General features: G+C 45.2%; 1 protein-coding gene across 1 annotated transcript; it reads right to left on the bottom strand.

The window, feature by feature from the left end:
* Nucleotides 1–4,214: 4,214 nt before the first annotated feature.
* On the bottom strand, nt 4,215–7,758 carry T265_08617 (hypothetical protein; the record flags this gene model as incomplete). The annotated part of the gene is made up of 2 exons (XM_009174479.1): nt 4,215–4,531; nt 6,774–7,758. The coding sequence occupies 2 exons, from the start codon at nt 7,756–7,758 to the stop codon at nt 4,215–4,217; spliced, it is 1,302 nt and encodes a 433-aa protein (XP_009172743.1).
* Between the last annotated feature and the right edge of the window lie 3,496 nt (nt 7,759–11,254).

The raw sequence follows: 11,254 nt of genomic DNA on the forward strand, positions 1-11,254 counted from the left end.
ACAATTTAGTTGGTCATCTGCTACTTCCAGGCCGCACTGCTAGCATTCAACAGAAAGGCGGTCTGTAAAGATGAAACCACCTCAGCCTCAGTGTCCGAGTGTACATCCCAACCAAAGCATCACCGTGCTCCTGGCCACGACAATCTTCCATCTGTTCTGTTCAAAGAATGTGGCGAATTCCTCAGCCAGTGTATGCTAGCCTATTTTTGTCTAGTTGGGAGGAGACCGTTCTAGATAATTGAGACGATTCGATAATAGTGCCCATTTCCAAAAAGATTACTCGCAGTGAATGTGGTAAGCACAGGGGAGTCAGTTTGATTCATGTTGTAACAAGGCTTTGGTTTTTCAACGCGAAACGACTTGTGAGCATTAAGTGGGATTTGGACTGGGTATGGGACGGTGCTGACCATATTTTCGCTCCGTGAGGCGTTAGAGCTAGGTTAAATGTACAGATGACCCACAACCTTAGTGTCCCTTGATTTAAAGGGTGCACCAGATTGTCGATCGATGTTGCTAACCACACTTGTTCAACAGCGAATGTCCCAGAAGTTTGTGAACCTAATCCGGTATCTATATTTACATGCTTCTGGACGTGTAAGAGTGTATGGTGAGGTCTCTAAGAGTTCCCTACAAAAAGTGGTGTCCGACAAGGGTGTCCTTTCTCTCTAGTCTCATTCAACTTTGTCGTTGATGAAACAATGAGGTAAACACTAGAATGTCTTCAAAACCGCGGTGTTCAAACCGTTACTCGTGAGAAACGTGTCGATCTGGAGTACGCAGACAGCATGGACTTCCAGGATGGGGTCCTTGTGACCCCTCCTGAGTTTGGCTAGAGATATTTCAGGAAATTGCGGTGTCCTTTCTCTCTAGTCTCATTCAACTTTGTCGTTGATGAAACAATGAGGTAAACACTAGAATGTCTTCAAAACCGCGGTGTTCAAACCGTTACTCGTGAGAAACGTGTCGATCTGGAGTACGCAGACAGCATGGACTTCCAGGATGGGGTCCTTGTGACCCCTCCTGAGTTTGGCTAGAGATATTTCAGGAAATTGCGATTGATCGATGACAGTTTCCTTTCATATTGTCTGACTGAACGCTTGGATGGGTAAGAACCTCAGGAAGCTTGCGATAGACCAACACCAGGTACCCACCCTCACTCACTCTTCTTTTCATCTAAACATAATTAGATAAATCAATTGGAAGATGCTTAGGCCCGATTTAGTTGTTACTCGCTGCTTGAAAACTGTCTGCACCTGATACCTCGGGGATGGAAAGGCTCCAGGAGTGTTCGTTGACAGACATGTGGACGATACTGCTCCCCTTAGTTCAAATCCTTCAACGGTGCAGATCATTTTAGATAATTCTGTCACATGGTCTTGTGTGCGCTTGCACCTGCGAAGTGTTAAGTGCTGCTACGAAACTGGATAGGATCAAACGCGAACCTCACGCCTGTAGACCAGCCAGTCGACGTGGTAGACAAATGTTTAACTGTCCCAAGTATGACCAAAGATGTATATGATGATAATCGCCTTTAAAAGCGAAATCTTCGTGAACCGACGGCAAAGATGAACTAAGAATACGAGACTACTGAGGAATAGTACACCTAATCGCGTGCCGAGCTTGACTGGTGAAACACTCAAGGGAATAGTTCTGCGGTTCAAATGCAATCTAGATAAGACTACTGAATAGCTTTATACCCCAAGTGTATCTTTGATGAACTGACACATGGAGTAAAAGAATTAAACGATGGGTAGGCTCGGTCCATTTCGACAAAGTCGAGGAGTTTGTGCTCCACATGCAGTGGATCCTACTGTTCAATGAACAAGTTAGAAGTACGTCCATAATTGTTCTAACACATTTAGCATTTTAGAGATTACAGAGCGTTACCAGATTGTGATCTCTGGTCCTCTTGTGAGGACCTATACTTTGCGCAACAATTTTAACCAGAGGTAAGCATGCACGATTGTGTGGGGCAAAAAACACTATTCCGTTCCGTACAAATTTTCCATTAGTTAAGTGCGCAAATTTAAGCTTTGAATGACAATGGAGGTATCGGTACCCTAATTGCGAACAACACAGACCCCTTGATAGTTAAGTGTTCCAACACGTTCCTTTATTGGGGACCATGCATAGTTGTAACCACTTATGTTGCTTGTCTTTCAACTGTAGCACCCTTTCGGTTCCTAGCTACCGTGCCACACGAAGGAGGCACGAGGACTGGGATAATGCCAGGTCGCCCAAGCCTAGACAGGAGAAGTCGAGAGACGGAGGTCGGGTTTGAACCACGGACCTTCCAGTTAGTAAATTCGCGATCTAACCACTTGGTCCAACTCTCTTATGAGTTACCGGAGTCACCCACAATTTGGCTGGAACAGACATTTGGCCAGTCTATGACGGTAATTTACCCGGATATTCGGGTGTTAAATTCAGTTTTCCTAGTTTGTATTAGAATTCCATATCTTCAGCAATTCACCTGAGTGCCTCCAGAGAAGGATGCATTTGAAGGAATAGAACCAACTCATGGCAATGACTCCTTATGAGCATGCACTACTCTGCAAAGCTGTGTGGAATCATGCGGCCCAGAGACCATTGTCAACTGCTATCACCATACGGGCCACTTAGAAAGTAACGGTGTACGCGTTCGTCATTCTTCGTCAGTAAACGCTCAAGATCGAGGCTCATCATCTATTGACAATCAAAATTTCCACAATTACAGGGAGAAGAACGCTACTGTCAGAACACTACAAGCTTATGGTCAATAAAACTTAACAAGTACTAAAATGTTTCCTGTGAAATCAAGAAGCCAGAGACTCATTGTTGTTTCGTGCGTATGATTTACAAGCGGTTCCTGTCAGTACTTGACTTCGTTGTGACATCATACTCACGTAATGAGTCTTTTTTCGGAAAGGTAAGGTGACGTGGTAATGGGGATAGAATGCATTCGCAAATCATAGGTAGAGTGAAAAATCGACCATCAGTCATCAACAAGTAAACGCGCTCCTGGATCCGGACTTATTTCTACTCTCCTGCTTTCACCCAGTGACATTGAGGGTGCGAACTAAAAGGACGTCACGACGAGTTGATTTGATGTTCAAACGAGAGTGGTGTGAATACTAATTTTCAAATCTCGCAGTTACTGATAGGTAGTCCAATACGTGTGCCCGAGTTTGAAGCTTCGCAGCTGGTCGGTCCGATCGTTCGGCGTAACCGGAACGGCTAATTGACAACCTCTCTAATGATACCACTCAGGTGTGAATATGTCCACTTTTTCAAACAACAATCTAACCAAGTAAAGCGTGAACTACAGCACTGGTGAAAGTAAGAAGGCCTTCGCTGCGGAGTTAGTTATTAGAAAACATCAACTGAACAGTTATGGACTATTGGACACGGGAGCATAACTCATATGCGTCTTGTTTATAAAAACTGAATATCCTTCTTCTTCTTGAACGCGTCTTACTGAACTTTCCTGGATATTCATTTACTATCACTCAATTGTAGACGAATGCTGCAAAGCCATTCCGCAAATCCCGTCATAAATCCCACGCAAAGCGGGTTTACGAAAAACATATTACTCGCATGCCTCATCAGTAGTTTTCACCGTTACACTGGTAGCAGGCTCATCTTGGTTATGAGGATTCCAAACACGGTACCACCAAGGGAAGGCGTTGTTGTTGAGTGAAACTAGATATTGTGCTTTCCCCTTCAATATGAAGGGAACCAATCAGAATAATTTTATCAGGACTATTTGGACAACAGTAATGCAGGTACGAAGTTTAAAAAAACGAAGCCACTCAAGCAATTTGGACATCTGCCTCTTCTTCGCATTTCAATCAATAACAAGGTTAACCGCGTGAGATGGCGTGACCCTAGACTAGTAAACCAACTTACTGTAGATCGACAAAACCTTGCCAATGGAAACAAATATGGACTTTTCCGGTGAACAGTAAAAGAGTCGGTTTTGTATTCTGTTGTACCCGAATGAGATACGAACAAAATTTTGACTCATATTGTCGGAACACAGCATCCACACTGTACAGGTTGACTACCATAGCACACTGAATGTGAGGTTAAAAGATGTCGTATTGGGTTGTGTCAAGAGGAGAAAATTTGAAAAATAAACTGCATCTGAAAGATATGTAGAACAGACAAGATTGCTATGGAAAGGAAGGTAAGGATGAAAGGGAACTGGAGAGTGAAAATGTGGAGTGTGCGTTTCAACCAACTTGCCAACGCAGTCCCGTATCAGCCTTGTGTTCAAAACTCATTTTCTCCTGCTCCCGGGCGCGTTCTTGTTTACGCTTCACCCCTTCTGGATCAGCAAGACCACGGGCTTGGGTAGTAGCAAGTCGGCGTTCAGCAGCTTCGGCTTGACGCTGGCGCCGAGCTTCGATGTCTTCTAACTGATGCGTGTCTCTAGGTCGTTCTTCATCTCCAGTCGACCCGCCAAAACAGGGACAAATGGCCGCACAACGCTGAAACGAAAATCGCAAGTGCAGAGGACTGCCAAACGAACGGAAAAAAAGTTGTGCGACTACAAACACCTGTTCACAACGACAAACCAAACAGAAGACGTGTTGTCTGAGGTTAGATTTTCCTTCTTTAATTACGTGACTGGTTCGTTCAGGAGGATGAGCCCACGTTATGTTATTAAAGAATTTCTTCTTGCATATCAGAGTCCCAGATGACTGAAATTCGGCTCTAGAGTGAAAATTTAGCACTGGAACGACGAAATTCGGAGTGCGAGACAGTGAGCCGAGAAGGCAATGCTAGTCATAGGGCGAGAGCTACCGTCATCTGCTCGCTGTAAATCCGAACGGACAGCTAAGGATCACCAGTTATCCCCATCTCGATTAAGCCTAACAGCCTAATTGATAAGCCTGAGGATGACAACTAGGATAGCCAAAGACAACCATAGACGGAAGACAATAATCACAGAAGTGACTATTGTTGTGCAGAAACGTCCGTTGAACTAAAAAGAGGTTGGGTCGTGCGAAGTCACAGACCGGCAGCACTGAATCTAGGGGTTTTCTCAAATAAATGTAAAGTTTCGACCAAACTAACCGCAAATCGGAGGTTTCCTTAAAAGAATACGAAGAACAAATGCATATTGTTATCGTTTGTTAACAATAAACCAGATGACAATGACGCGAGCACAGGCAATTGAAGACGCGAGAGCGTGTACTCGTTAGTTTGACCGATCCACCGACCCAATCACACACTGTAGTAACCAAAGACGAATCGTGTTGTCCCACATCTGTTTTATTATTTACATGGTTGGATGCACCGGCTCACAACTCAAAGCGAATATACACAGTCAACACGGTCCTGTGAGACACATTGGACACTTTTCTCCATATAGTCCATGCCACTGGTGGCTAAGAAGCCAGGTTCTCTTCATCCTGTTCCTCCTCTTCAGATTCCGAGGTTTCACTCATCGCGCCATCTGGTAATTTCTCCCGGTTACATTTAGCACAATCACACCAGAATAGATAGTTTGAAGACAAAAACTTTCTCCGTGAATGTCGGCTCCGGGATTGTTGACATTCGTCCAGGTAGGAAATGGTCACCTCTTCACCCTCGCCGATCGGTTTTAAAGTTATCACAGATAGACAACTGTTTGCTCCGCTGAACTGGACTGCGGCATTAGGTTCACAGCTGTGGTTAATAAGACCTATGTAGATCGGGAAAGTGAAAGAAGGTGTATTGTGGCAGCTAGTTAAACAGAGGCTTCGATAAAATGATGTACACGGCTTTAGTGGACGATCTCAAGGAAAGGTGTATATATGTATATGTAGGGGCATGAAAATCATATTCACCAATTCGACAGGCCATTGTGAGAAATGAATTCAGATACTTGGGGATTACGGTTAGCCACGCTAGTGAAACTAATCAAGCGACCTGGAGTACTCGAAAGACACTCGTAGTTTCGAAACACCAGGCAGATCATCGAATGAAGCACACAAGATCATATTTGTGGTGAAACTGACGCTCAGGCAACTGGCCTAAACAGCTAGCTGCAAACGTCATACTCCGAAAGACTGAATGTTAAGAGCTTAGCTATTGTACCATTGTTTTATGACTCTTCCTTTGATCTGCCATACCATACCTCTATCGTAAATCGTCCAACTCTAGCACCCTTTCGGTGCCTAACTGCCATGCCACCGGAAGGTTGCACGAGGGCCGGTATACTGCCAGGTTGCCCAAGCCTAGACAAGGGAAGTTGAAAGGCAGAGGTCGGATTCGAACCACGGACCTTTCAGCCAGTAAATTCGCACTCTAACCACTTGGGCCATCTCGCCCCTCCATACCTCTATCACGACAGAATTTAATTGCGAATTCACAGTCATTTTACGGTAAGATTACTGCGCGTGTTTATTAGCGAAAAATCTATCAGTTGAGCGTCGGAGGTTATATCTAGAAAGTACACTTGGCAGTAAAACACAAGAAAGGACGCAAAAAAAGCACCAGTGGCATCACATAGTGGTCGCACAGAATACTGCCCAAAGGATTCGATTCAAGTCCAGAATGACATGTACTGTACATGTCTTAAAAACAGTCTAGGTATGGCACAGATCCGATTGTATCACGAAGGCCAGAACGTTATTCTCATGCGATAAAGTGTGCCATCAAGAAAGTGCCTTCATAACTTCATAACTGTCCATAAACTGGATGACCAAAATTTATAGTCCTCAGTAGGTGTCAATAGTGGTAATATACAAATTAAGCTCCTCGTAAAAAAAACAAGCTGCCCTAAAAAGAGACCGTTTACTCACTTTGATATTCGTAGAGTCCAACGCCTTCATTATCCAGGAAGCTTCCAACATGGTTATCCATGGCTTCGTAAATATCCGCGAGAAGAGCATTCAAGCCACTAATCTGTTGTTCATCTCCGGTTCCACTGATCAGTTGATCTATCTCACGAGCCCACAAGCTGAACGCACTGGTTGCGATACCTTGACCATTGCGACCGAGCATACACAGGGCCGTCTTGAAATTTTCCAAAGTGAGTAGCCGATCCACTCCAGCCTGCTGCATACATCGTAAGCATTCATCTTCTGTGGGACAGGGCAGCAAACGTCGCACCAAGTAGTAGAGAACGTCACTGAAAGCAGTGTGTAGTTGTTGCAGGGACTGTGTAAAATCAGGAAGAAGTAGTTTGTGTGACACAACAGCGTGTTCGATCCCGTCGCTCAGATTAGTTTCTGTGGTGCAGCAGACAAAAGTTTGAAGAATACTGATGATCCGAATGGAGTAGGTCGATTGGAAAACGGACGCGGAGAGGCATGCCCCAACGATTCGAACTAGGAGGAAGATGGTACTGGATTCGGGAGGATAATGAAGTTGACGCCACAGTTCGTCAAGGCGTGTAAATGGATGATCGGCTGGTAGTTGAGGGTCCTTAGGACAGATGACCGCGTGATATGTATCCGCCGCTGACTGCATACATTCTGGCGTACAGTAAGTCACACCACATTGCGGGCAATGTGTTGGCCGAACAGTCGATACAAGAGACCCGCATTCTGGTTGAGGAAGAATCAAATCTGGCCTTCCGGTAAGTCGCCTGGCGTTCGCTTGAGCGGACTCCAGTGGACAAAGACAGTGATCACAAGCCTGATAGCCATAAAGACGATTCCACGAAAACTGACAACATAGAAGGGGGACTTCTGTAAATAATGTTTCACCCGCTTGAATTCCACGAGCAGCCACAATGCCTCGACCACGACAAGGCCCAAAATCGACAACTTTTGTAGGGTTCATTCCGGAATGAATGCTGTCGAGATAAGAGCCCACATAGGAAACTGATATTTATTAGGTGACTAGTCGAATTCGACAAATCAAGTTCCTTACTTTACCTCACTGCGACTATCTTCTGTGGAAAGATGAGCCGACTCCAAAACACATAGCAGTATTGGGATGTTCACTTCGGTTCAGTTTGGCGACCATGGACCGTATACGTAGAAACAAAAAACTAACAGTCCAGCTATAACACCCTCACGGTGCCTAACTGCCATGCCATCCGAAGGAAGCACGAGGACTGGAATACTGCCAAGGTGACCAAGCCTAGACAGGGGAAGTCGAGATGCAGAGGTCGGCGTCGAACCACGGACCTTCCAAACGATACGTTCGCGCTCTAACCACTAAGCTATTGAGCCCGACCGTATTCGTATATGTGACCGTTTGGGTTGCTTTGATTTGTCGTAGCACGTGGTGTGGGATCGAAGGGTGAGCGAGTGAAAACGAGCAGAAACCACAAAATACCATGTTAGAGTTCGGAAATAAGAAAATGTATACAACAGAACCATTGGCTGCGCGACACTGCAGTGTCAAAGGGTAACTCCAGCTACTGATTTAGTAGACATCTGATACCCAAATCTTACAAATGATATCCACCAGTGCAGCTTTGTGGTTTTCACCTCTCGGGCCATGGGTCGTCCGCCTTATGACATCTTACAGTTGGAACTTGATTCAACAAACAGGATACAGTGATCACCTGGCACAAAAACACGGCCGAACCGGTGTAGTTCATGCAGTTGAATCAAATCATCCGTCTCACTTCAACAACTTCGACGTTTCCATGGTACACTTGCAATGTCTCGAAGACACTCATGGTCCCCTATTGCCTTTCGCACACAGCGGGCGGATTTAACAATCGTAAAGCAAAACCGGACGAACTGCCGCGCTGTAGACCACACTTTCCGTTGACAGTCACGTCGACATCAGAGGTGCTTAAATTGAGAGAAGACGTATCGGGCTTTAGAGTCTATGGTATTCGGTTCGTTAACACTCGGCCACCCTAGGTGATGCAACTAATCTGGGCTGCAGATTTATCTACTGCCTCTGGTCATTCTTATGTCCTGAACAACTTTGATAACGCATTCACTAAGTCTTAGAATAGCACGTCGCCCTTTGGAAGTGCAAGACGCAGTGAATCACAAGCAAAAGCTGTGTACTTCTACAACTTCAGGTCATTGGCGAACAAAACTGTGGCAATTATGACCACTACACACGTAAGCAGTTTTTACGGCTGAAAATAGTGACGATGTCCAGGTGATTTACTACAGGGCATGATACCATTAGGACATCTAATGTCTTGAAAGACTTCCACAAAAGTTGCGTGCCAGGATGATAAATATACCAGGGATCTCTCCGATAATTGAGCCGACGAAGAATTTGAAAAAAGGTGATAAAGATAAGCTATGGCTAGGATCATTTTGAAGATGAACTCAAAGAAACACTCGCCTGCGGATTTCGGTATGCGAAGACTGGAGAAGATCAATAAAGATATCCGAAACAGATATCAACACAGAAGCACGACCGGCCGAATCAGACAGTATTTAAAACGAAGAGAAAACTTATTGACTATCCATATGCATGGTAGTGTTCCATATGATGTGGTCAATGCGACCTCAATTCGGATAGAGACCTGTTTTATTGAAAGCGATGTGAACAGACTGCTACTATGGCCCTCACATTCACATCCAACATCCTTTAAGGATAGGAGCGAATGCTACCCGGTATTTCTTCGGCATTCTCTCACCTTGCAGATGTTCTGCGTGAGGTTTGTCATCATAATCACCATCGATGGCGCATCAGTGTGCAACACTGGTGCATTGATGCCGTACAACCGTAATTTTTTGAAAGCCTCATTGTGAAGAATAAAGGTACTAGCTTACTAAAATCATTCCAAGGTGCACACATCTCCAAGTACTCATTCAATCTGAATAGAAACGGACTACAAGAACACCAGTGACATCGACTAGCAACCATATCTGGCAGCATCTCCAACCAGGCAAAGTGGGGGTCACGTGGTCCCTATACTGGAAGGCGAGTAGTACCGACAGGATCAAAACGTTTCGCAATTTCTTTCATACCTTTCTGCCACGTCAAGAGTTGGCCACCTCTGTGCTTCCGCTACACTTAACAGCACCCTCTTAGGCAAACGATGAGTTGGCACGGGCAATACAAGGACTGAGTATCGCAGCTCATGGTAATTTGACGAATTCTTTGACTGAAGTCCTCGTTGCACAACAGAACACTAGTTTTATAAGTGCTTCGTTTTGCAGATTCGCACCAGCCTCCAAGAAACCTGGCTCTGAGACAACGATTTTCGAAGACCTAAAGACGTCTCAGTCCTGCTACTCAGAGAGGTTGCTTCACATCTATGCAGCAAAACATCCCCTACTGTAGCCTGATAAACATCCCTTGAAATACAGAGATACGCCGCTTTGCCGCCATAAGTGTATAAGATTAGCAGACACGACCCAATCCTTGTAGATTTGTGCATAACCTTGAGCTTTGTAGGTACAGAGTGCATGCCGGAGGATATAATGACTTTGATCAGCTCACCCAAGAAAACCTCTTTGAAGACAAGGACAATGTCGTCTGCATACTCCAGATCGACAAGGTTTTCGTTAGCAGCTATTTGAACACGAGGGTTTTGAAAACCTTCCAGTGTCTGTCTCACTAATTCTACAAGCACAAAACTAAACAAGAGTTGGCATCCTTGACGGACACAGATTTGTGTACGGAGGCATCTGAAGAGCTCTCTCTTTATAGTCCCACACGCCCTGAGAACACAAGGAACTTAAATTCACAAGCTTTGGGGGCATTCATTGCAGGGTACAAATGTTGACGAGATGGGCGAGATGGCCCAAGTGGTTAGAACGCGAATTTACTGACCGGAAAGACCGTGGTTCGAAGCCGACCTCTGCCTCTCGACTTCCCCTGTCTGGGCTTGGGCAATCTGGCAGTACCCCATCCCTCGTGCAACCTTCGGGTGGCATGGCAGCTAGGCACCGAAAGGGTGCTACAGCTGAACGATTTTTTATTTTTAAGTTTTTACAAATGTTGACAACAAACTGGTCTACTGAGTCATATGAGCTCTGGAAATCCATGAACACAAAAGTCGTCATTATTATCATCCTCCTTATCATCATCAACTGCAAGAACTGCGCACTTGCCGTATAGCGACTCTAGATACCACAGTTTCGTTCACCGATGATTCGAGGAGGTGGGGTAGATAGCCGCGCATCGGAGACCGTAGCTGATGCGTAAATGCTGCGCAAATGCAATGGGCTTTAAAGTGGGGAGATTGGGACGAGATCTATTAAGACATTAAGGCATTAAGCATTAAGGCAATAGCATTAAGGCAATAGCTCGGAGGTACGAGCGCCACTGAGGACGCGACCGAAAATGAATCTAACTATTGATGTGCCCTGTCTCGGGGACCCCGTCCAGGAAGACGGCAATAACC

This window comes from Opisthorchis viverrini (assembly GCF_000715545.1).
Source record: "Opisthorchis viverrini unplaced genomic scaffold opera_v5_230, whole genome shotgun sequence".
Taxonomy (NCBI): Eukaryota; Metazoa; Platyhelminthes; class Trematoda; order Opisthorchiida; family Opisthorchiidae; genus Opisthorchis; species Opisthorchis viverrini.